Source organism: Cololabis saira, chromosome 7 (assembly GCF_033807715.1).
Source record: "Cololabis saira isolate AMF1-May2022 chromosome 7, fColSai1.1, whole genome shotgun sequence".
Lineage (NCBI taxonomy): Eukaryota > Metazoa > Chordata > Actinopteri > Beloniformes > Belonidae > Cololabis > Cololabis saira.
The window spans coordinates 17,761,208-17,788,924 of NC_084593.1; the positions used below are offsets into that span (position 1 = coordinate 17,761,208).

Here is a 27,717-nt window from a genome sequence, read left to right on the forward strand (position 1 = left end):
ATATTCAAGGACTCAAAACTGAGTCCGATGACACCACCCACGACTCTTTATATCAAACCATTCAAAAGTTGTGGCAGAAAGTAGGAACTATCAAATATGGACCAATCAGATGAATGGGGGGGGCGCGCTTTTTGGCGTCTATCGTTGCCACGGTAACGCTTTTGACTGAGAAAAGTAATGCCCATTGTCGCAGGATCGAGACGCATATTTTGATGTATAACACACCTGGGTGCACGTTACGGTTCAGGCCAAGAAGCGGCCGAAGAAATGGCAAAAATTGCGGCAAAATTACACGATTAATTCAAAATGGCTGATTTCCTGTTCGGTTTCGGCCACGGCGCCAAGAGGCTTTTCTTTAAGTTGCAACATTATACAGATGTGTACCGATTTTCGTGTTGATGCAAACCATTACATATCAAATTTTTCGCCAGGCCTGGCTTGCGTGCAAAATTTGGTGACTTTTGGGGCATGTTTAGGGGGGCAAAAAGGCCCTCCTTGTGTCGGAAAAAAAGAAAGGACAATTCCTACAGATACAATAGGGCCTTAAAGTGCTCGGGCCCTAAAAATAAATAAATAATCATGATTTTGACATGTTCAGCAGCTGCTAATCCTTGGGATCATTGACTTCTATCATTAAATTCACTTTATACCACAGTATTCTGAGGCCATCTGTCTGACAGGTAACAAACAGGGTCCTCCAATGTGACAACGATAATAAAGTACAGCAGCAAATTTACGCAATAGCTGGGAAAAGAGAGAGATTAGGAATTTAAACTGCTGTATTGGCTCCGGCAAAGTTTAGTCCTGACGCTGATTGAAAAGTTGTAATGAAAGGCTCAAGGGTCTGTGCGTAAATGGATGGCTGCAAAACTCACTTAACTGAAGCAATGATCTAAAAAAGAGTGGACCATAATTCCTGCATGACGTGAGAGACTGATAACGTCATACAGAAGATGACTGATTCACGTTATTGCTACCAAGGGTGGTTCTAAAGCTAAAGAATCATTTTCACACTCTCCTTTTACATTTTTACTGAGTTTATTGTTAAATAAAGTACAGGAATAATTTTAGCTAACTTTGAGATCAAATGATGACCACATAGTCTTTTTTTATGTCCTGATGTGTAAAATCTTAAAAGTGAGAGGAGAGTATATTTTTTTTTAAATGACATTGAGTACAACTGTTATCTTAAAAAAAAAATCATTCACTCCTCAGTGTTGTCTTTTCATCAAAGTCATTCAAAATAGTAGCATCTGAAATAAATGGGCATTTCAAAAATATATAAATAACTACCACCTAAACCATTTATTTGAAATATAGCAATGTTTTGCAAATTTCATCACTCATTCGTCTTCCAGCTCGTTGTTTCATCTTCATCCTTCCCTCTGAAAGCTCGTTTTCCCCTTTCAAGCAATTCATCTTGTTACTTATCTAAAGTTTGTGCCATAAAGCTTCGCTCCATTCTGTTCGAGTGCCATCCATCACTTCGGAAGTGGAAACAAACATGTTATGAAGCAGCACAGAGTGAGAAAGCTGTTTAGTAGTGACGCCATTGTGTCTCCAGTAGTGAAGTAGTAGCAGAAGTGTGGTTTGCATTGCCATATATATAACCATCGGAAATCGCATCAATCCAGTCCGACACATTACTGGACTGGCACTCTGCTGTGCATCACATGCCTGGTTCAAAGCCAGCAAAAGAACATTTGTCTGTAAACAGCATAAAAGAGATCTCGCGGTCAACTGTGTGCCTCTTTATTGTAACACCCGCGCCGTGACCTGTGGCATAAATCATTAATTTGTATTCATATGGTCCTGGTTAATGTGTGTATGCAAATGGAATGCCATGTCAGTCAAAATTATACTAAAGAGATCAATGTGTAAGGCCACCCACCTTGTTTGACATAAAAAAAGATGAATGAGATATGGATCAAAATTGCGGGATAAATCAGCTCAGTCGGGTTCTGTTGTGGATTTTATTTCACATTCAAAACAAGAGATTTGATTTCATGTCAAATGGCTTCCATATGTTTACACTAAATGAAAGAAAAATGACAAAAATGCTCCTGAAATGTTGATGCAGGGTTGTTAATGTAAAAAGGTTTTGACCGCAACTCTATTCAAGTGCATGTTGCCATTGATAGAAAGATAATAAATCCATTTGAAACACATGAAAAGCATACATTTTACTTTCTGTCATCACTTACACAATTTTTTATTTGTGACCTGGTTTTAAATAATTACAAGGATTTCATTTCAAGAGCAAAATATTTTAATGAGAACCATTTGGAATTCCAGAACAAAGACTATTAATTATAATCTAACTGTCTTAAACTTCCTAAATTCAATAATATCATGTCTGCGCTCAGTGTGTTTAATCACCTTAAGACTTTTGAGTAGCTTTGGTTCAAGAACTGCTTTCCTTTTTTCTATCCTGCACAGAGTCACACAGCAATGGACCTACTTTGCTTAACGTTGGTTTCAACATTTCTTTCCCAAAAACACAAACATGTTGAGGGATTTGCAAAATAATTTGCTTCTCATTGGTGGAAAACCACCTTAATACCAAACTACTGAACTGAGAAATGTAAGTGAGGCATGTAAATTTATTCATAAACAGTCTGATAAGAAAGCGCACTGTTTAGTTGAGCTCCTTTACTTTAGTTTTCTTTTTTAATAGAAATACACCTTTAGATATTACTGCCCGCAAAAAGCTCTCCTCCATACTTAAAGCTCCACAGTGTAAAAGAACATCAGTCATATTCGACATAAATGTCCCTAACAGTAAATGATCCATAAAATGGCTTTACACAGAATGGCTTTTCACTGACTGGATATAAAATTCAATGGTATGACCAATTAAGTTATATAAATGATTTTGTAACCATCTCATCCCCAAACCTCGTTTCATATGGTAATAAGTCACTTGTTAGTTTATTTATTCATCCATTTTTCAGGTCATCTTTCAGTCACGAATCGAGAATTTATGCCAAAGTAACTCCACTATCAAGATAGAAATTCCATTAATAGTTGTTCTAACCCCTAGATGTATTTCAACGAACAAGCTGACAATTCATAGATCTACAAAGAAAAAACACTGTACAGTAAATTTGGCAGTTCAGACACTGTTAACAAAATGTCCTTTTGATGACTGCTCGTTGTCTTTAGTTACATCTCCAGGATTAGACAATACATTTTCTATAGATTTATAGATAGTCAGCTTTAAATTACTTTAACCCTTTTGTACCAGTAAATTTGTTAAAATCTTACATTAATTCAAAATTTATTCAAAAAAAATGTAAGATACATTTGACCCAGAAATATGGGTCAACTACTATCTTTCTGACATGATTTATCAAACAAAGTCCTTCAATTATTACCAAAACAGCATCTGCAAGTAGTGCTGTCAGGCAATTAAAAAAAATAATCTAATTAATTACAGGATTTATAGTTAATTAATATAATTAATCAAAGAATTTGAATTCTAGGACTGCAGTGCACGACTAATCAATTGAATACACTAAGAAGAGAAGATTTGAAATCCACATTTTTATTGGTGAAGTGTGTTTCATAAATGAAATTCAAAAGAAAAAGCTCAAGCACATCAGCAAACCCATTAGGCCAGGTGCATTATTCAAAAATGCAATGCAAATACAGTTAAATAAATACAATTCAGAAATAAAATAAGGCTGAGTCTCAAATAGGCACTTAAGCAGACTCTCAATTCAAAATTAAAACTAAAGCTGACTCAATACAGCAACGTTTACAGTGGAACTTGTCCGGATATGTTTAGCGTTTAAATGATAATTCAGGCTGGAGCAGCTCCGGTGATAGGAAAATTATTTTTTACAAAAGGTACAAATCACCACGTTCTTGTTGATAATCCCATCTTCTTTCTTTTTATACATAAACTTGCCGTTCAAAGGCCCCAGCAAAGATTTGCTTGCCTTGCTCCCCTGAAGCCACATTTACACATAGTATTTACAAAAACGGATATTTCCCCCTCTACGTTTTGAAAAATACCATCATTTACACGAACCTGCATAAATACGCTGTTAAGGTGCTATGAGCAGCCAAACCTAAAGGGGGCAGTGTAACGAGAAGCATAAAGTCATGCTAGCCAATCAGAATCCTGGAAAAAAAACGTCAACAAATGACACGAGTAACTTCCAGTTACTTCCAAGATGGAACGAGAATCTTTTGTTTGGAGTGACAGAGAAGTGGAGTTACTTTTAAGTGTGACGTTAGAATATAAAACAGGTAAAATACAAGAAAATATTGACGGTGGCCAAACAAATTGTAAACACAGGTCGCACACATGACGCTGGTGACGTTTCTGTTGCATAATGTGACGTTCGGAAGCCTAAATGTCCGTCTCTCTCTGTTTACAAGCAAACGTGAAGAGTGAAGGGTTTTTGTAAATCTCCACTTTGGCCGGAGTTTTCAGAACTGATAATTTTTGGTGACATTGAGCTTCGTTTTCGTGTAAACGAACGGCCAAAACGCATGAAAACACCACCGTTTTTGCTACGTGTAAACGGGGCCTGAGTCGTCCAGGTCTGTCACCTGCTTTGTTAGTTTGACTAGCAGCAGGTGGGAAGTGACCTGCCACTGCGAAGTGGCCTACCGGTCCCTCAATGGGCCAAATTTTGCTTGCGCATTTTGACACTCATAATTAATTGCGTCAATTTTCATAACGCATTAATTAGCAGTGTAATTAATCAATCTAATTAACGCGCTAAACTGACAGCCCTATCTGCAAGATAACCAAAGTCAAAAGCTGATTAGGATTAAATACAAGAGAAGTTTGTATATATATATATATATATATATATATATATATATATATATATATATATATATATATATATATATATATATATATATATACAGTACAGACCAAAAGTTTGGACATGTGTCCAAACTTTTGGTCTGTACGGTATATAGGGCAGAACTGACAAATTATATCAAACTAACAAATAGACACTGACAGGCAAACAGTCAAGGGTGAAGGAAACAGATGTTCACAGAGGAAGTCACATGAAGCTGCTTTAAAAATAAAACAGGAAATGAAGCTAAATATAAAAAACAGAAGTCCAAAAAACATATGAGCACAAGAAAACTGACCGAGACAGAAACATTTAATTCATTTTCATTACTATGCTGATGACACAGTTACCTGTAAAACCCTTGATAAACTGCTGAAGACGCAGACCTATCTCTGAGATGTAAAAGTGTGGATAAACTATAATTTTCTACTTTAACATTCAAATAGACCTGGCATAAATAGCTGTCCTCCGTCTGAGTAATATTTTGATAATTAGAGAAATTATTTCGCAATTCTGTGTGAGAAAAATAAATGAAAGAAAAAAGGTCCAAATATTGTGCATGTATGTTCTATCAAGCTTCGACTGCAGCAAAGCGTTTTAACTGTCCTCTATATTTAACGCTCTGAAAATGCTTCTGCTGATTCCAAATGCTGCTGTCAGAGTTTTAACTGGTACTGCCAAGAAAAATCACATCTCTCCTGCCCGAGTCTGTCTACAGTGGTGACATGTTTTAGTTTAGACTAAATTACAGACTTCCATAATATATGACATAAGAAACCCTAAATGGCCCAGTCCCATGTAATCTTAAAGAACTCATTGTTCCACATCCAACTATAAGAACTTTTTTGCCCTCAGTCTGCAGGACAAGGCAAGTTTATTTCTATAGCACAATTCAACAACAATGTGATTCAAAGTGCTTTACAAAGACATTAAAACATAAAAAAAGCATGATTTAAAATGTAAACAAAAAATAAAAAAATAAAAATAATAAATTAAAGCTGCAAGCAGCGATGAACGGGCCCTCGCACCCTTGTGCACGTTCAGGCGTGCTGCAGTGGAAGCGCTTGTATGACTTGCATGTAGATTCTTCAGGCCTGGACATTTACGACTCTCTATGCCCCGACTCTCTATGTCAAACCATTCAAAAGTTATGGCAGAAAATAGGGACTATCAAATATCGACCAATCAGAAGAAGGGGCGGGGCTAATTTGCACCAATTTTGTTCAAGGACTCAAAACCGAGTCCGATGACACCACCCATGAGTCTTTGTCAAACCATTCAAAATTTATGGCAGAAAGTAGGAACTATCAAATATGGACCAGTCAGATGAAGGGGGGGGCGCACTTTTTGGCGTCTATCGTCGCCACGGTAACGCTTTTGACTGAGAAAAGTAATGTGCATCGTCGCAAGATGGAGATGCACATTTTGATGTAAGTATAACACACCTGGGTGCACGTTACGGTTCGGGCGAAGAAGCGGCTGAAGAAATAGCATAAATTGCGGCAAAATTACACGATTAATTCAAAATGGCCGACTTCCTGTTCGGTTTTAGCCATGGCGCCAAGAGACTTTTCTTTAAGTTGCGACATGATATAGGTGTGTACCGATTTTCGTGCATGTACGTCAAACCGTATGGTGGGGCTTGAGGCACGAAGTGTTCTAGGGGGCGCTGTTAAGCCATTAGGCCACGCCCATTAATGTAAACCATTAAATATCAAATTTTTCGCCAGGCCTGGCTTGCATGCATAATTTGGTGACTTTTGGGCCACGTTTAGGGGGGCAAAAAGGCCCTCATTTCATACGGAAAATTCCTACAGATACAATAGGGCCTTCACATTGTCAGTGCTCGGGCCCTAATATCGATCAGATAAATTCAGTAATCAAATATGATCGAAACCCAAGTTTAAAAGTATCCATGCAGGTTCAGAGCTTTATTCAAAGGCAGCTAAGAACAGATAAGCCACAACCTGGACAAACCCAGAGCACTTTACAGAGATCATTATTCATTCATACACATCCTCACTGGTGGTGGTAGCTGCGTTTTGTAGCCACAGCTGCCCTGCAGACTGACGGAAGCGTGGCTGCCATATTGCGGCAAACGGCCCCTCCAACCACCACCAAACATTCATACACATTCAAACACATTCACACGGGGCAACGTGGGTAAGGTGTCTTGCCCAAGGACACTACGACAGCAAACTGGGACAGAGCGGGATTCGAACCGCCAACCTTCCGATCATTGGACAATCCGCTCTACCACCTGAGCTACTGCTGCCCCGGAGCTACTGCCGCCCCGTGGTAGCACCAAGTGAACAGACGGAACGCAAAAAAAATTGTTAAAATGCCAGAAAGTGACTCGAAAATACCGGGATACCTTAAACAAGGAAGCCAGGGACCGGAGAACAACGAAGAGGCAGCACGTCTGTACACAGTGCGCAGTGGTCCGAAGAGCAGCTAAGTTAGCTTCCAACATAGCGGCTCCGCCAAGTGATGACGTCAAGACGAACAAGCCTTATCCACATGCCCAGCAAATACTCATCACAGAAGTCTGCTATGTGAACTTTTTCAAATGCACCTTCAATCACATCCTGCTAACGTTATATGAACACTACACTTTAACAACGTGTGGATCAATTCAGTCAATGCGCCCTTACGCAATACGCATACGTTTTCGGCACCATGGACAGCAAGCAGCAGAGTTAGAGGGCAAAAATAGCGTATCGGACAAATGCAATTTAACTAATTCTGTTCACTTCATTCACTTTGTCAGTGCAACATTATCACATGGTGTTATGACTGTGGTCATATTTTTGTAGTCTGTCTTGTGTGGGTGTGTGTGTGCCCTTTGATTTTCTTGTATTAATCTACTATGCAGATAGGTGTGTTCCACAGCCGTGCGGTCATTGGTGGGAAGGTTCCATGCCCTGGATGGTGATTGGCTGAAACGACAACCACCTGATATAAAAGGAGCCAAGATGGCCGCCACCAGGTGGGCTGCAAGCAGGTTGCAGACTCATCCTCCTCTTGTCCCAACCGGCCACACCTTGTGCTTAGCACTTTGTATAGGTTTTGGAAGATATTGACTTTTGAGTTAAGTAAGGGTGGGCTGCCAATTCTGTTAACTTCGTTTTCTCCTGTTTATTTTAGTTAGGGAGGTAAGCCTTGTGTCATTTGTTTTCTTTTGTTTGATAGGTCAGTTACCTACTCCTAAGACAGGACCCTTTTGTTTGTTGTTTTGGCCTTTGTCCACCCTGAAGCCTAGTAGCTCAGTCTCAGTTTACTTTTCAAGTTGATCTACTTTTGTTAATAAATCACTTCCTTTTTAAAGTGAAACCAAATCTTGTTTGTGGCTACTTGGGACTTGGGGAAGATGGGGCCTTTTCATGTTGTGTCCTAGGCACCCCTAGACTGGGGGCATAACACATGGACATCCCAGTTTAACTTAAAACAGTTAAAGTCCAAATGCAAAAAGGAGAGGGAGGGAGAGAGAGTAAAAAAAGTCAAATGTTTCCCTTAAACAGATTTATATGAGGTATAGGGTGATTTGATATCTTACCTTAAAATGAACTTGCATAATTAATCCATCAGTGGCTAACAGCCTCGTTAATAGCCTGACTCCCGCTTTCGCCCACAGGTCCTTCTCCCTTGGCTGCTGGGGCAACATTGGACCCATCATTTGCCTTCTTTTCATTTTTTTTTAATTGCTGGGTTGCTAGTAACACTGCAAAGTGTGCTAAAAACGAGATTGACCTAGCGACCACTGTCGTCAGGGATGCTGGGGGGGGGGTACAAGTGTTGGGAAAGATAATACCTAGTGAAATCGATCACGATGTTCTGATATGTAGTTTGTAGTATGTATTTGTAGTTCATAATTAATAATCAATACAAATAGACACAGGGTAATTCTATAAATGTATTTAAAAAACAAACATTTACATTTCCCACTGAAGCCAGCAAGGGTTGGGGGGGGGGGGGGGGGGGGGTGCAGGGCAAATTTGCTGGCTACCCCACTTGCCTCAATAGAAAAAACAAAAAAAAAAAACACTTGCCGGTCACATACATTCTATTGTCAGTTATGCGTTTCATCCCAAATCATTTGGGCAAAATGCATATCAGTAGGTGTCTCTTAACTATTTCTGAGCCTATAATAGTAATAAAAAAAAAAATATATATATATATATAATATATATTTATTAAAAAAAATAATTATATATATGACATATTAAAATATGCATATATATATATATATATATATATATATATATATATATATATATATATATATATATATATGCCTTAGGTTTTTACCAACATGGTATTAACCATTAATATATATACAGACAAGTTAGAAAGTAAAAAAAAAAACTAAAAGTATTTCTGAGCCTGTATACTACAACAGTATAATAAATTCCTGTAATCATGGCTTTTAGTTTTGGTGTCCACCCCAAGAATTGAAGTGGCCCCCTCTCCCCCCCTAGGAAACATTTTTGCGCTCCTGGTTGTATCTGGTGTCCCTCATTTGAAACAGATTCTGGACATGTGGAGGTAGAAGTTTGTTTCTGGCTTTGTACATGGTTTGTATTGTAATATTTACTATAATAGTTTCAAATAGGCTCATGTGTTGACCCTGAAACCCACGGCTGTCCTGCTTCTCAGTGGCTCCACAGCCCACACGCTTCCCACGGTGACGCTGCCTTCATCTCGTGTCTGCTCCGTGACGTGGACGTGGATGTGGACGTGGATGTGGATCTGGAGGCGGACAGCGTCTGTTGGTGCTGATGAGAGTGATGCTGAGAGTGATGCTCTCAGCTCCGCCGCTACTGCGCATGTTGCATGTCAGGTGCGCGCAGCCTCCATCTTGCGCTTCCCGAGCTGAGGCGAAAGGGCAGCCACCACATACGCGCTGATTCCCCCCAAAATAAAAACAAGCAGGCGCTCGGGGAAAAAGAAAAAAGAAAAGAAAATGACAGTTTGCCGAGATGTAACTTTGTTCGGAAAGACCGGACAACAAACCGCGTCAGCAAAGTGAGAGGAAAGCAGCATGGAACAGAGAGGCAGCGAGTCTGGACGGCTCTGATCACCATTAATCACCATTAATCGCAGCTTTATGGGAATCTGGCTTTCAGAGGAGCTGAAAGGTGACAAAAGCTGAAAAGGGTGAGTGGATCTGCGGCGGGTTCGTGATGGACGGCTTTTGCGGGTTTCATGTTCGTAGCGTGCGCGGGTTCATGCGTGCAGCGTCTTCCTCCTCTCCTGCATCCCCCCGTCATGGTGGTCGCTGTTCCTTTTCCCCTCATCCTTCTCCTCATCCCGGCTCTGGACCACAGTCCGACGATCTTACTTACTTTTCTCTTGTTGGAAAAAAAAAAAAAAAAAAGAGCCAGTGAGACGAGCAGCCACAGGTTGTGAGAGTTCAGTTGTTTTGATTGTGTTGGATATTGTTATTTTGATGGTAGAGCACAGGCCCCTCCAGTGCTCGTGGGTTAAAGCAGCCAGATAAAGGTAATTAATGCACTGAAGTGTGCAATAGTAAAAGTCCTTTTTTTTATTGTTTTTTTATTTGGAAAGGACAAGTAAATATGAATGAAACAAGGAATTAATGAATGAATGAATGAATGAATGAATGAATGAATGAATGAATGAATGAATTTATTTTGAACATGTAAACTATAAAAATAAAAAGCAACATCTTCATATGCACATATGTTCCTAGTTCCTATCCCCTTTATAACTATGAATTTACATTATTGCTATCATATCTACACAATATCCATATAAATATAGTCTATATAAATACTACGTAAACATGCCTATTACTACTAAGTATATAGAAAATATAAATATTACATAAATCTATATAAATATACACTATATAAACTACATAAATATCCCTATAAATATATATATGCTACATACATAATAAATATATAACATATATTACATAATTATAACTATCCCTCTCAACATACCACATAAATATCCACATAAATATCTAAACATATCTTAAGCAAGTATAATATATCATTTTTCCCTATTTTATTTGTTTATCACACTCCTTGTTAACCCATTTCCTCTTCCATATACCTGTTTATAAATAAAAATAATATATAAATAAAACGATACAGCAATATTCAAGTAAATGATAATGAATGTCCTTCCAGTTTTGTTTGTTTAAGTCCTGAAAATGTACGTTTACATGAACTATGAACTAAAATCAGGGGGTCACCTGCCGCTGCTGTTGTGGAATTAATCATACAACCAAGTCAAAAGTTAAATCAACGAGTTGCAACATAATAGTACCAGTGAAATCAAATACAATCTGCTCTCATGGGGGTGATAAATACAATCCAGTTATTCCAAATTTTGTAAAATTATATCCCGTTGTGTTTTTAGGTGGAAGGTCAGCTTTTCCATCCTAAGAATCTCTAAGGTAACACCAATCCAGTCTCTAGAGTAGGTGGGGTCGGAGTTAACCATCTCCTGGTAATTGCTTTTTTACTTGCCACTAAGAGCATTTGCAGCAATTTTATCTCTCGCCTACAGTCCAAAAAATTAACATGACCTAGATATAATACATCAAAACTCAGAGGAAACTGATTGTTAAAAACTGTGCTTACTGAAGCCTGGATTCATAAACATGAACACTTTCAGTTTCCCAAAGAATGTGATAGTGGTTAGCCACCGTCGAGCTACGTTGTCTCCAACATGGCAAATTTTCACCTTTGTATTTCTCCTGATACAGTGTCTTGAAGTATCTAATAATATTCTTCCAACAATGCTCTCTCCAGTCCAGGGAGCTAGATGTTTTCCACTGGAAGGACCAGATATTTGCCCCAAGTCTCCTCAGAAATCTTTCCCATTTAGGTTTGATGCAGGTTTTTGCTTTTCAGAAGTGAATGCTTCACATTGGTGAACAGCTTTTGCTATCAACATTTATAACTTGAAAATGTCTGATTTGGCCAAATCTTCCTGTAAATTATTCCATATTAAACACTGGATTCAGAGCTATGGATGTCATGGCACAGCGGAGCTGCAGATGACCTGGAAACCTGGGGCAGACTGTGAGTGCATGACAAAGCCTCTGCAGCTTTAATATTAGCCAGCAGTAAAACACAGCGAGGGCCATGTTGTTCAGCGCTGGAACAGAGTTGACACAGCCAGTGCCAAGGTGAAGACTTATGGTCTCAACTGGCCTCACATTTCTGTTCCGTCCTGTGTGTGTCTTCATGATGACTTGATTGTGGCTTTGTGTATTGGAAATAGGTGAAAATTACAATTAAATTAAGTCGTGTGACAATTTTACACCACAAAAAGAAGAAAAAGGCTATTTTTTACTGTATGAAGGTAAACAAACTTCACAAGTTGATAACATCAGCTTGACCACTGGTTCATTTCACGGTAGATTTACTCAAGTTTATTTTTGGTGCAGTATAAAGCTGACAAGGATCTATTTTTGTTGCCTCTCTAACAGAAGCTCCTAGATTCTCTTTGGTCTTCCACTTTGGTCCTTTAAATATTTAACAGCGTAAACACATAAACACTGCCCTTGCTATGTTTTACTGCTGGCAATATCAAAGCTGTTTCTTCTTCTTCTTCACTTTTTTTAATTGTATATATGTTAATAAGTGCCACATTTGTTTATTTACCATTGATACTTTTGAAATCTGGGTACAGTGAGCAAAATAACCGGAGTCAAATTTCTTGTGAGGCATGTTCAAACTTGGCCAATAAAGCTGATTCTGATTCTGATAAAAAATTAAAAAATAAAACGGTCCAAGAGGGCAGATTGAGACATGAGGGACAGTTGGTTGAGTTAACTGAAAGTGGACCAAGACCCACCTTTCCAGGGGCTTTAGTCTTCTTGTTCAGGGCCCAGGAGGGGTTGGGTTTGCACACATGTACACACACATGTACACACACATGTACACACACATGTACACACACATGTACACACACGCATATTCAGGTAAACTGCACCAACAGTGCGAACGCACAGGAGTCTGTAATCCAACACACAGATGGCGAGTATGAGGGCAGCCTTTAGGCACCGAAGGACTTGGTTTGCACAAGAACCAAGTTATGCAACATGGACTTTAACTTGACATCACGTTTGAAGCATCAACCCTGTGCAATGGCAATACTTTCTAATTAATACAGGGTTTTGACATATATCTACAATTCCTTTGATTTAATTTATGTCATACCCCCCTTGCTGCTTTAACACCTGGGCAGCGTTTCATCCTGTGTGAGATAAGCTGCAGTCGCCGCAAATTACAATATTTTTTTTCCTTGTTGGAAGCCCTGGCTTTTCTTTGTATGTTTTATCTCTGCAAGCTTGGTGCTGTTATTTTTAATAGTGACAACAGCATCAGAAAGATCAAGTTGATAATTTCCTATTGGTCGAGGCAGCCGTGGAACTGTGAGCAGGTAATCGCTCACTATCAAAAACGAGTGAGGAATTTTTTGTTTTTTGCTCTTGTAATAGTTTAAAAACCTAAAAATTAATTTCATGCTTGATGTATATATTTCATATTTTGTTTTGACATTGACATTTTGGACAGCTTTGTCTTCTTGTTTGTGTATAGCAGGGCATCATAGCGAGGATAGGCTCATAAACTAAATACAAGGTTCTCAACAGAGGCCACTGGATGCTAAATGTTAACATCAGAGAGCATGATTTGAATGTGAATATCAATCTAATTTGAATCTCTTTGGTAATCTCTACACTAAAATACATGCTACTTATAGGTCCCAGTCAGGAAAAACTTGCAAAGCATCTTATATAAAAAAAATTGCACAAGTAGGTTATGAGATGGAATTAGTAGGTTGCCTAAGAAATACTTTCCAATAATTAAGAAAGTCAGTGACATCAGCCCAGCTGTTGCCTTCTTTTCAGTGGGTTTGTGATGATGTATGTTGGCCGGTCAACATCCCCCCCTAACTGGGACTAAAAGACACAAAACTGAGCTGCAGAAAAAGATGTGTCCTGGAGAGGATGAAGATGAATGTGTGGGTGAAGAGCAGACTAGGAGTTACAGGACAAATGCACTGAGGAGAGAGAGAGAGAGACAGTCTCAGTCTAGACAATGAACCGGTCAGTTAATATACAGGCTTGCTGGCAGGGCGTTCGGGGAACTTTACCGCTTTACCGTTAGTCTCGGTGTCCCTATGCAATGAAAGGGCACTGCTTTCTAAGACAAGCCGTGAATCATGCAGGGAACATGGTTGCAAACTGAGTAATGATTCCCACCTCGAAATAAAAAATTGACTGTCTGCACATCAAAATATGCATCATTTTATTTTTGTCCAGACACAAGACCATATTATCTACAATCTACGCAAATTTAAGGGTTCAACAATGACGCTGCAGTATTAATGAGACCAATTTGAGGGAAGTTCATGTAGTGCTGCCTGTGAAAAACAGCCTTAATAAATCTTTTTTCTGGGCAAGGTCTGCAGTGATGTTTATTGATATTCTGCAGCCACATTCAGTTGAAAAGCCCTGAATGACCAGGTGCATTGCTTCAGCGATTGAAATATAAATGAATCAGAGTGGATTAAAGCATAAATCCAAACATTTACCAGATGTGAAATGCGTAAAGAGTGAATCAAAAAACTAAAGAGTTCTGGTACTTCACTCAGAGGATTTTTTAATCCACCATAAAGTAAACATGCAGATGGATACCAGAATATCTTGACTGCTGAAAGAAAACATAGTTTTTCTTTTGTTGGTGTTATTTTTAATTAATTTGTCTTCAAGCTTGAGTGACTCATTCCTGTGTCTTCTGTGCTGTAAATAATTTGTTTTCTTTTCTTTTTTCTTACGCAGACTCAACTTGAACCAGGATGGGTGTGAAGAAGTTTGCCATCTTTTTTCTGGCCCTTTCTGTTTGTCTAGAGGGAGTATCTGCAAAAGAAAAAGGAACTAAGAAGGGGAAGAAGAAAGGGAAGCAGGTGTACTGTCCATCGTAAGTAAAGGTTAAACTGTGAAGGTCTGATGGTGTACAATGGGCAACAAACTATATGTACCGTACTTTATTAAGCATTTCTTGCAATCAGTGATAATTTAATAAAACATTACTGAAATGCAATGCAGGGATATGGAATCAGCTTGAGCAGTCCCACCAGTACAAGTGAAGCTCTAATAACAACAAGGCTTATGTTTCCAATAATGCAGTTTTTTAACGGTGCTTAGGTCAAGGAAGATTCTCCAGACTATGTTTAAAAATAAATCTCTGTGATGTAACTCACAGGCCCGGATCTTGGTAGGAGTTGACGCCGCCCACTGAACCCAAAAATAAAAAAAAACGGCAGAACGAACAAGTCTGACGATCGGTTGGAACATGCATACCATAGTCACCACCAACTGGCTATTTCAGCTTAACTTAGTTCATACATTCATATGGTGCTAACTAACATTAGTTTGCATTTATTCTGGTCGAATATGTCCATCCATTGTGATTACTGATGTCACAGACGACGTTACTTCTGAAATGAAGACTGCCAGAGCTGAAACAAGGAGGGCTCTGGCTGTGGAAGACTCATATCACATGATCCTTCCCCACGGCCTCGTGAGGAAACTGCCCCATTCAATAAGCCTCAGGATGAAGGACTTTCTTTCAGAGGGTCTGGATTGGCCCCACACCTCCGCACCTCTCACACTCAGCACTGGTTCCCCTCAAGGCTGCGTGCTGAGCCCCCTACTTTTCAGCCTCTACACCTCAGACTGCACCCCCTTCCACACCAGCAACACCTTCATGCGGCCGAGAAGAGGTGTATAATCCAGGTGCCATAAAGTAAAAACACTACCATGTTTCTGGATCAGCCTCACTTACCTTGCTTGCTTACTTGCTTAAGGTTGTCCATCGTGTCCGATGATGACATTCCATCTCTATTTCTTGTGAGTCCTCATGCGGCTGTGTAGTCCAATCCGTGATCCACACTGCTTTCCACAGACAGAGCAGGTGAAGACGGTGACTGGGGGTGTGGGCGTGGCACTGGCTTCATGTCTCTTTTGACGCTTCCTGGTCCGTCGGTCACCTCGGTCCTCCTCAAGCTTGTGAACTCCTTGTTGGAGGAGCTGCCGCCAGATGGGGCGTTGAGCTGCAGTGTCCTCCAGCTGGGTTGGGTTCAGGCCGCATTTCTTCATGGCAGTCTTTATTTGGTCTTTATAGCACTTTTTCGGGCCTCCTGCCAAGCGACGGTCAAGGTGGAGCTGGCCGTAGAGCACTTTGCGTGGCAGGCGCTCTTCTGGCATCCTGATTACGTGGCCGAGCCAGCGGAGTTGGTGCTAGGGGACTGTGGCCTCCACACTGGTGCAGTTGGTTTTGCAAAGTATGTCAGTGTGCAGCACTCTGTCCTTCCAGGATATCCCCAGGATGCATTGTAGGCACTTGATGTGAAAGGCCTCAAGCATCCTGAGGTGGCGGCTATATAGTGTGTACGCCTCGCAACTGTAGAGGAGGGTCGTCATGATGACAGCCAGATAAACCGCGCAGATAAACAGCCTCACTTACCACACTTACTACGACCTACCATCTACCTGCAGTGGAGCTGGTTTAGTGATTGGTTGAAACAACTGCTGGACAGGATTCTTACTTTACGGCCCCTGGATTATACACCTCTGCGGACGACACCACAGTGGTACGTGGCATCACTGGAGGTGATGAGTCTTCTTAGCCCACTCTCATTGGCCCAGCAAACACTCCAGAGGGTCAAATGGCTGAGAAGGTCACTGGGGATTCACTACCTACACTGTAAGACCTTCATGGCTCTTACTGCCTCAGGAGAGCCAAGACCATCCTGAAGGACTCATCCCACTCGGGACATTTCCTGTTTGACCCACTGCCGTTGGGCAGAGGGTAAAGGGCCATCAAAACAAGAACTTTTCTTTTTTTTTCAAACGAACATGCTAAGATTTGTCCTTTGACAATGATTTTCACCCAATGAAGTGAATTGAACCACACCTATGATCTGAAATCCAGATACCAACACTTATTTTTTGTACCATGGTTATTTCTGCTGCAACAGTTAGACATTTTTACACAGGGCTTGTAGAAATGACCTCCTATGCCGTTGGAAGATCTGCACATTTTACCACTTCAAAACTGGTGACACTTGAGCAAACTGGATGCGTACCTATGGTTCCACTCCGTCAATGAAAGAGGCCCACTTTGAGTTTCTATCAAACTAAAGCCAAAACAACCCAGATGACATCACCCGGGTTGTTTACCCAGGTTTGTTGAAGCTTCACAAATGATATCATGCAGTTCTTTTCATTAGCTGAGCTGCCCTCTTAAAGGCTGCTAAACCTAATGACCTGTATGTGTGAAAACGGCTTAGATCTTTGCAGTCGAGCATTTAGTTAAGGCATGACTTAGTCAATAACACATGGGGGAGCTTACTGGCAGCGCTTTATTCATGACTGAGGTGATTTCAAGTTCTGATAGGGTCTTCTGTTCTGTACATTCCACAAGAATCAATGGGCTTTCCAGAAACTGATCAAAAACACATTAGATCAGCTTTTTTCGCCCTCAGTACTATGGCTAACGTAAACAAGTAGACACGACTCACAAATCAATAAGCAGTAGCTGTCTTGTCTTTGAAGGATTTATTGTTTCCATGTATCCATTATTTATTGAGAACTACATTGTCTACTTCCTTAAATGGTAATGTGTGGCTTCACAGTGAAACGTCTTGAAATAAGGAGCAAGCTGTTTGATGTGGTCCCAATATTGGCACGGGCAAGCTGCATAACATATTTCATGTTTAAACCTCTAGATGCCTCGTGGATGGAGGGAAACCATTTGGTTCCAGTTTAGCTCGTGCGCTTCAGGTTGTAAGAGAGGGTTGTTCAAACGAAAGGAAGAAAAGAGGTCGTGTGGCGGGGAATTGTGTGTGTAACTTTGATCAGGGAAACTGTAGAACATATACACAAGACACAACAATCCTGCAGAGCACTTCAACTCATCCTCGGAGAATGATAAGGTTTACATAATGATATGTAAAGTGCTTTGGGACGGGGGAATTCTTTGGCAGGAGAAGTAATTGCCACCCATGAAGAGCCTTTCCATTTGTCACAGCTTTCCTGCTGGATCTCACCCCCCCTCTACCCATCTCTGTATCACTGTTTGTCATTATCATAACTTAAAACATGGTTGTTACTTTTTCCTTCCTGTAAAGGGGGGGTCGGCAACCCGCGCCTCTATAGCCGCCAGCGGCTCTTTAGCGCCGCCCTAGTGGGTCCCTGGAGCTTTTTCAAAAATGTTTGAAAATGGAAATAGATGGGGGAGGGAAATATATTTTTTGTTGTCATATGGTTTCTGTAGGACAAACAGCAGAAATTTTTCTACAAAATGGCAAGATATAAATCTACACTTTTTACACAGAATGGAGAAAACACAATAGGTTTCGAAATATCTATTTCCCATTGGTTGTTTATATCGTTGAAAGAAAATAGAGGCTATAGTAGGCTACGTGAGTTCTTTGTATCTGCACTCGATTGCTGTTCCTCCAGAAGACCCGGATGTCTGGCACAGCAAAAATTGAAATTGAATTGCAAGAACTGAATTGTGAATTGAATTGTGAGAACTGTTTTTCAATGCAATGATTCAAATTAAACAATACAAATTCAAATTATGTGATTCAGATTCAGTTTTTTAATTCAATTATTCAAGTTCAGCAATTACAATTCAAATATAAATTATTAAAATTCAATTTCTAGTGTCACATATTTCTACCCATTCACAAACACGACACAAACATTCTGAACGTTTTCCAATGCTGTAAAAATTTCAACATTTCTGTAAACGAAGATTTGCGTCGGAGCCTGCGATACACGTTTCTACCAGCAGGGGGCGCCGGGCAGGTGACTGTTGTAAACAAACCGGCGGCTGTGTGATGGCGATGGATCCCAAAGGGAAAAAGAGAAAAATAACTCAGGAGAAAAGAGGATTCAACGTTTCTTGGACCGAATCATTCATTGCCTGAATGATTGCTCTGTAGCGAGAAGTTTTCCGATAACAAAAAGAGTAATGTGGAAAGACATTTCCAGGGAAAGCATGCTACATTTGCAGCCCAGTACCCAGTTGGGAGTGAGAGAAAAAGTGCGATTTCATTACTTCTGGAGAAATTAGAGGAGCGCAAAAATAGATTTAAGAAGTGGATTGCATCTCTAAACTCCACTACTGCTGCAAGTTTTATTGAGATAATAAAGCGTGGAAAACCGTTTGCAGACCTATTTGCAGACTTCAAAAACAAAACGGAGATAATACAGCTCCGCTAAGACAGTGAAGGAAAGGGCCATTAAAATGGCAGGTAACGTCACCGATCAGCAAATCAAGACATACATTCAGCGCCAGCTACTCAGTTATTGTGTTGAGTCGTGTGATGTGATGGATATTGAGCAGACTGCGCTTTTATGCAGGTATGTGAACTCTTATGTATTTGTAGCCAACTTAGTCATTTGATAGTAGGCTAATATAATATAGATACATACAGCATGTGTTGCCTTCATTCTAAGGCTTATACAATACTTTACATTTTTTGCGGCTCCAGACATATTTGTTTTTAGTTTTTTTGGTCCAATATTTTTTTTTTTTTGAGATTCATAGTTTTATTATTATTTTTCATCAAGACAAACAGCAAGGATCAACATCACACTAACAGAAAGAGCAAACCCTTAGGAAATTAAATCAGCTCAATTCTAAATCCAATGAAAGATAGAATGAAAAAAGTTTATAATTTAGTTAGGAATATGTGAAAACAAACAGAAAAAAAATTAAAGTAAAAATAATAATAAAAAATAAATAAATAGAATTGAGATGGTTAACATTAATGGCAATGGTACACAAGGTTGAAGGGTTATGTATGAATTGGACTTCTGTCTTATCTCTCAATATAGGTTATCCACTTATTCCATTTTGACATATCTACATTGTTCATAAGTCTGAACGTCAGCTTTTCCAAAGCTGCCAAGTGACCGATCTGGCTAGACCAGAGACTGGCAGAGGGAGCTTCCGAGGCCTTCCATCCACATACATTTATACACACACATACACACATACATACACATACAATTATTTCTAATTCAGAAAAGATTCTTGAGAATTATTTCATTTTCTTCTCATCAAGCACCTTTCTGCACCCTTATTTAGCAAATTTAAATTATTATCAATTTTTTCTATTCAAACATGCCTGTTTATGTTTAAGTTCATTCATTTCAAACAAGACATTCCAGGCACTTTTCATAATTTTTTTCTGTTATCATCAGATATTCATTCTTATTCAGTTAGAGGTGGGAAGAACTTTCATTTACCTCTTTGTCGTACCTGCAGTCACCAATTCCATGGCCCTCAACTCTGGAACTGTTTAGATAGATCTCTTAAGTTAGTGTCATCCTTAAAAATGTTTAGGACCAACTTAATGGGGTATCTTTTATTTAGACAAAATTAACAGGCTATTCGTACTAAAATGAAATTGCCATTTCATGGATATTTTTGTTTGGGTGTTTATTGTAATTTTCTTTGTTTCTTTTACCTTTTCTTTTCCTTTCTATTCTTTTTCTATTGATTGATTTGTTTTGGTGATTTTGTATTGAGGGGGAGGATTTTTTATAAGCCCTTCGGGCTTCTTTTCCTCTCCTGCACAAATTATTTGTCCTTGTATGATAAAAATGTACTGTTGTCATTGTGCAAATAAATAAATAAATAAATAAATAAAACATATGATTAGTTTGCGCCCCAGCATAAGGACCGTCTTGATTCACTCAGCATCTGAAGGGCAGACGCCTTGGAGAGGTGAAGGGTCACCCAAGATAATTAGATTTGGGGAGAAGGGGATTTTGTAGTTTACAATATGTTCAATTTGAGTGATAATTTCTATCCAAAATTTCTGAATTTTAGGGCAGTCCCATAGCATGTGCAGCAGAGTGCCCTCTGTCCCCCGGCATCTCCAACAAAGTCCAATTTTATTTTTTTTTGGTCCAATATGGCTCTTTCAACATTTTGGGTTGCTGACCCATGCTGTAAAGAGCTGGAAAGCTCTCCCTTTTCCGTGATTAGTTTTCTCCAGATGATCCAGTTCCTTCCCACATACCAAAGGCCTGAACATCAGAGTGGTTGGCCGTTCTAGGCCGGCCAAGGACTCGGGTTCGAACATTCGCCGTCATCCGTCTCTCTGTGTCGGCCGTGTGATGGTCCGTCAACTCTGCTCGTCACTATTTGTTGATTTAAAAAAAGAAAGAAGACCGTGGCCCCCTGTAACCCTGAAGCAGAGTTAAGAAAAACAGCTACCGCATGAATGGTTTACATTCAAAATAAAACTCCCCTCCCCAAGTACAGGGTGGAATTTTCTTCGATGGAATAAAAACAACCTAATTTATCATCAACTATGTAACTACGGGAGGAATAGCAAAATTATAGATCTGACACAAATGTTTAGATTTTTCTCATTTGTTCAACAAGAGCCCAAAAGTGTCCTCTCAAAGTCGGAGGCCATGTCATCTTCATAAAGAAGCATCTCAGTGTGGAGCACTTCTCATTTCTAAACACTGCCGTACTCTAACATTTACTGGGTGGTCCACATCTTAAAAGCCGATTTAACCCTCAGGTTCGAGCTCTCTCAGTGTATGGTTTAATCAAAGAGTACACAGAGCAGCTATAAGTGGGGGCTTCTTGCATCTGCGTTGTTCATCTCCCAGGAATTTGACCTTCTAAAGTTCCTTTTCTGTCTTCTTTGTTTGCAGACAGCTGTCATCTGAGGATCTGGCTCGAGTCCCTGCAAACTCAACCAGCAACATCTTGAACAGGTTACTGATCACCTATGATCCCAGAATACGGCCCAACTTCAAAGGCAAGTGATTTGCCCTCTTTATCTTCCCATGTCTTGTTTTGATTTATATTTGAGGTGAGCTACTGTTGTATTAATTAAAAATACGCACCACCAGATCCTCGCTAACCATGCCGTGCTGGGAAATGTATCTGAGCACTGTGCTGACACTAAAATGCGTTTCCATTTTAGAAAAGCCATATGCATATTTCATATATGTTTCAAATACAGGGAGGTACTTTGGTGAAATCACTTAACTTGACTTCTTAACTAGAATACAAACTAAATGCAGAGGATGTAAAGGGCATAAGGACCTTAAAAAGCCTGAGAGGAAGACAGACACACTGCAGCTGCCAGATCTGGAATTAAAATTATCGAAAAAAGAACAATAATGTGAAACATTGTAGAAGAACTGGTCATCAAATGTTGTAATTTATCTCTTTGTTGAACATCTGGAAGCACAAAATAGTTGGCAGAGAAGGAAATACATCTCTGAAACGGCCTTCCTTAAACCGTATGAGAGCTGAACAGACGTCATTGAAGACAAAAGTGTAAGCAGAAAGCTGTGAGTCCAACGTCAGACTGGTACTTGACCTATTGTCAGATCTGACTGATACTCAAAACGCAGGTAAAAGAATCATTATCAGAAAGGAGAAAAAAAATAGTAATGTAGCGTCTCTGCTGGCCACGACGCCAAATGAACGTAAAAGTGTCCATAAAAGTGGCTTAACCTCCACAGCTCTGAGCTAAACATGAGAGTTTCTTTATCCTGCAGTTTCAAGTGAGTGTTTTGAGTGTAAGTGTAAATCTATAAACTACATTTTACATTTAAAAAAGAAAAAACTTCTAAACTTAAGGGCCCCAATTCAACTGCATTTAATTCATTTATGGTATCAAATCTAAATAAATAAAAATTGATAAACTGAATTGATTAAAAACTGCCTCCAAAGATTAAGATCTGATCTTTTAACAGTTGCCAGAAACGTTAACGCTATGGTTACTCAGTCAATTATACATTTTACTCCACATAATTCAGATCCCAATTAACAGAAAATATCAGTAAGAAAGTAAGCACTGACAGTTTTCAGGGGTTTTTCAGCAATTATAAGGAGTTTGAACTGCTTTTGTGATGAGCAGCTGATATGTTTGTAGGACTAAATCTTTTATGTTTACTTTTGGTACCATGAGAACAAGCTCAGCCCACAAACATCATTTAACAGGGAAACGCCGCCGCTGCATTCTGGGCTCGGAGTAGCTCAAGATGATTGTCACTGATTTATAGAAATGCAAACAATCAAGGGACTGCTTTTGTCGGGACGCGGCTTGTTCGGGTGACGGAGCCAGATCTTTATCGAGTGCTGATACTTGGCTTGACAAACAAAACTGGCAGTGCCCTCAAAAAGTTTGAGTTGTAAGCTTGACACGTAAGGTTTTGCTGCAGAGTCCAATTTATTTTCTTCTGGAAAGAGTCTCAATAGACTCAATTTTAAGTTCTCATTTCACAGAATTAAGCTTATTAACCAAACTAAAAATCTCCATCCTCCAACTTTTACTTGAATATTATGGATATAGATATGTTATATGTAGGTATACAGTATATATGGATATATTGAGTTGTATTATACGTACAGTATTTGTGTATCTATATTTCTATGAATATATATTGATTTATATTTATATATGTCGATATATAGATTTATAGTAATTTTTATGTATATAACTGGAGGTAAATATATGAACCAGTGTATATATAGCATATCTACTCTTATATAATTATTCAAGTATATTGTTTAGAGCTGGGTATCATCACTGACCTCCCGATACGATACGATTCCGATACGATTCGATATCGATATTCTAGTTACAATAACGGAATAACGTGATCCTTCCATCGCTACGTTCAATACTTTGATTTATGTATCAATAATCGTTCCTACACATGTATATCGATGAAATATCGATATATCGATATTTTTAACCCACCCCTAATATTGTTATACCATTGCTGTCTATTGTTCTCTATTATATTGTAGTATTATATTAAAGTAATGATAATGTAATACTATGCATTATAATTACTTCTATTAGTACATACATACATAGTAGCACAACTAAATGCTGGGCGTTTGTTTTGTTTTCTTTTGTTTGCCTTGATTTGTTTGATTTTGACTATATTTATATATACATATAATTGAGTATTATATCACTGTATAGAACAGTTATTAAAGTAGTAGTTTTATAAGTAAGTTTATTGAAACTCGTCTTGTTATATGTTAAAATGTATGTAAGATTCAGGGGTAGGACTCGATAAGTGGTTACTTCAATCCTACTCCGTTTCGAGCATGTTGGTGGATCCGTGAGGTCTGCCCAAGTGCTGTACACACACATATACATATATATATATATATATATATATATATATATATATATATATATATATATATATATATATATATATATATATATATATTTCTAGTCCGTTTTTTTTTACTTTTTTGTACTCTTTTTTTGTACTCTTTTTTTAAATCTTCAAATAAAATCAAAAATCAAATCAATATCAGTAACACTGATTATTCTAATTTATTAATTGTTCACAGCTCTGGAAGAAACCAGCTTCATTTTTCTGATATATATTGTACATTTGAAGGAAAAGCAGTGCTTGGAGGCAGCTCTGTCCGTCTGACTGAAAGCTGTACGAGTCTTCAGGTGGATCCACAGATAGTTTCCATCCTCTTGCTGGCAGCCAGCGCTGGATCTGTGACTCTGTATTTGATGTGAACAGACTCATCCCTCCCTGACCGCCTGTAACCGTTCCAGCAGCCGAACATCTGCTCTGGATTTCAGGGTGGGCTGGAAGCTCTCTGTCCATTAACATCCATGTCATAATCTCCCGAATTAACATCCACGCTGTGCCCTGTACACATTTTCCCTGAGGACTATAAAACGCTCTTATAGAGAGAGAATGTCAAGGTTATACTAAAGGCTTTTTTATGCATATTAATTCATTTAATTGCCTACGTAAATGCAAAGAAGATATAAGGACTATGTCATCTTCGAATTGCATGATACATTTTATTGAGTGACAGTGGAAAATACATGAAACATGTCAAAGACAATTTATTCAAAACAGGGTGAGGAATCTGCATTAATGTAGAAATAACAACGAGACTTATGCAAAACGGTAAGTTGAGAAAGATGTCAGCAAAAAATGTTCACGCCATAAAAGGGGTGAGATGTTTGTAAGAATTCATTATTAATTTATTTTCACTGTTGAGTTATTCACAATCACGGTCAATAAGGAAATCAATTGAGAACCAACTCCAATTTGTGTGGGTCTAAAAAACAAAGACGATGATATACAGAGTTTGTAGTGCAAATACTTCCCATGAGATAAAAATGCAGCTTTTGTCCGTTCTGAAATCTCCTCTTTCCTCCGTCTGAATGCAGGAATTCCTGTGGAGGACAGAGTTAACATCTTCATCAACAGCTTCGGCTCCATCCAGGAAACGACCATGGTGAGAATTTACTGCAGTCCCACTGTAGCACGACTGTACCGATAATCAATACTTCTGCCAATCGGACGCAGGGAGTGAAGGCTGGAAGCTGTAAAACTTTAGTTTTAGAAGGAGTGAAGGGGAATCTCTCTGCCAGTTCATCAGAACATTTAGCAGTGAATCATTATGAAGACTGGAGTTTTTGTGCCTCATTAATCTGATGACTTAATTGCTGGTAAAGAAGAGCAGTTTGAATGCTAATAACGAGATTATACAGAATGACATTGCTGGGATTACTCTTGATCACCCAGGAGAAAATAGAAAGAACTTTCCTGACTGTGTTTTCTTTTTTAAAATTTTTGCTTGAAGGAAGTCAATAAATAGAAAATGATGTAATCAGTCATGCAATACCATATCGGCCTTAATGTCATACAGGCCGTCGGTGTGACTCAGATCTTTGTCATGCATCTAATGCAGCGTATATAACAGATTGAAAACTATTTCTGTGATCAATAGGGTACTTTTCCTTATGCTCCCCCACATCCTCCCTCCTCTGATGTCCCTTATATTATTCCCCCCTCTACGTTTTGAAAAATACCATCATTTACACGAACCCGCATAAATACGCTGTTAAGGTGCTATGAGCAGCCAAACCTACAGGGGGCAGTGTAACGAGAAGCATAAAATCATGCTAGCCAATCAGAATCCTGGAAGAAAACATCAACAAACGACATGAGTAACTTCCAGTTACTTCCAAGATGGAACGAGAGTCTTTCGTTTGGAGTGACAGAGAAGTGGAGTTACTTTTAAGTGTGACTTTAGAATATAAAACAGGTAAAATACAAGAAAAAATTGACGGTGGCCAAACAAATTGTAAACACAGGTCACACTCATGACGCTGGTGACGTTTCAAGTTCAAGTTAACTTTATTAATACCCGTGGGTAGATTTGTTTTGCAGTAGATGGAAGGCATCTCACACACAATCTTCACCGTCATTAATTTGACACAGGACAAAATACAATGAAAACAATGAACAGGTTTACAACAGCGCAAGACAGACATGGCAGGTATCACAATGCTCACTAACAGGATAAACGTAGATGTTGCCCACAAGGCAAAGAACAATGAATGAATAAAGAAAGTAAAACCAAGGTCAGGGTTTCTAATAAATAAAAATAAATACGTTAAAAGCAGGATATACCTATAAATCTGCGTCCTGATGGCAGTAGCTGAGTTTCTGTCGCATAATGTGACGTTCTGAAGCCTAAATGTCCGTTTCTCTCTGTTTACAAGCAAACGTGAAGACGGAGTTTTTGCAAATCTCCACTTTGGCCGGAATTTTCCAAAATTATCATTTTTGGTGACTTTGAGCTTCATTTTCGTGTGGCCGAGGCCCCGCCTGTAATCTGATAGGCCCCTGAAGTGCCCCTGTTCTGTCAATCAACGGGCAAGCTTCAAATTTGATGATCGTTGCTGCAGTTCCACCCCCAAACTGTCGGTGGCGCCTGTTGCGTCAATACAACTGAATAGAAGAAGAAAGAGCTTGGTGCACTCTAGGTGGGACAAACAGATTATGGTAGACGTTATTGGACAGTTTGATTTGGAGGGAGGATTCACTTCCTTTTAAAATATTTGTGGTGGGCCGAACGTAACGTAAGGATTGCGTTTTCATTCTGCTTCCAAAGAAAGAGGATAATGTTGAATTAAAAGGAGCCTCTTTCACATAGCAAAGTGGCGACCGCCGCCGGCTTTCCCATTCATTGTGTATGTGCTACCGCGGCGCAAGACCGGACCGAGCTCGGGGGCGCGCAAGAGGGCGCCTGCTGCGGGGTTTGTGCTGTGCCTGCCTGCCCGAATTGAACATTTTTAAATTTCACCGCTTAAAGCTGCTTTCACATAGAGCGCGGTTTGTCCTGCGCACACCGCCGCGTGGGCGCAGAGTCGGCGCAGAGCAAGGCGCACATGGTGCACATATTTGTTGCTAGGCGACCGAAAAAAAGCGCCCTTTTCACAGCTCAGTTTACAAAAAGAATCTGTCCCTGCTTCAAAGAAAAGCTCTGACTTTAGTTCTTCTGAGGAGGCGGAGACGAGCAGCAGCAGCAAGGGAGGGTTCATGAAATCCTCATGAAGACAGGATTTGGGAGAATCCAGGCTGGTTCGGGAGCTACAGCTCCATGATGACCAGGTCTACTTCAGGCTGAACAGGGAGCAGTTTGACAGCCTGTTGGGGAGAGTTGGTCCAAGCCTCTCCTATTGGACGCGCCGAGATGTCGCCACAGCGCGTCACGGTGAAATTAAAAAATGTTCAATTCGGGCGCAGGCAGGCGCGGCGCAACGCCGCGGCAGGCGCCCTCTCGCGTGCCGCCGAGCTCAGTGAGTCCGCTCTTGTGCCACGGTGACACATACACAATGAATGGGAAAGCCATGCGTCCTCTATGTGAAAGGGGCTTAATACTGTTGGTCCCTGACGGTTACATTTGGCAGAAAAATCCTAGAACCGCCAGTGGATAAATGCAAGACAAATGGACTGAAGTGAAGTAGGCTGTAAAAGTAAGAGACAGAGGATATG

General features: G+C 39.6%; 1 protein-coding gene across 1 annotated transcript in view; it reads left to right on the top strand.

Moving 5' to 3' along the window:
- The first annotated feature begins 9,644 nt into the window (after window positions 1-9,644).
- Window positions 9,645-27,717, top strand: part of glrbb (glycine receptor, beta b) — a 53,258-nt gene continuing 35,185 nt past the window's right edge. The window contains exons 1-4 of the mRNA XM_061724893.1: window positions 9,645-9,983; window positions 14,656-14,794; window positions 21,571-21,677; window positions 25,101-25,168. Of these exons, the coding sequence (XP_061580877.1) occupies window positions 14,673-14,794; window positions 21,571-21,677; window positions 25,101-25,168 (297 nt within the window). The 5' untranslated portion in view covers window positions 9,645-9,983; window positions 14,656-14,672. The remainder of the gene's footprint in view (window positions 9,984-14,655; window positions 14,795-21,570; window positions 21,678-25,100; window positions 25,169-27,717) is intronic.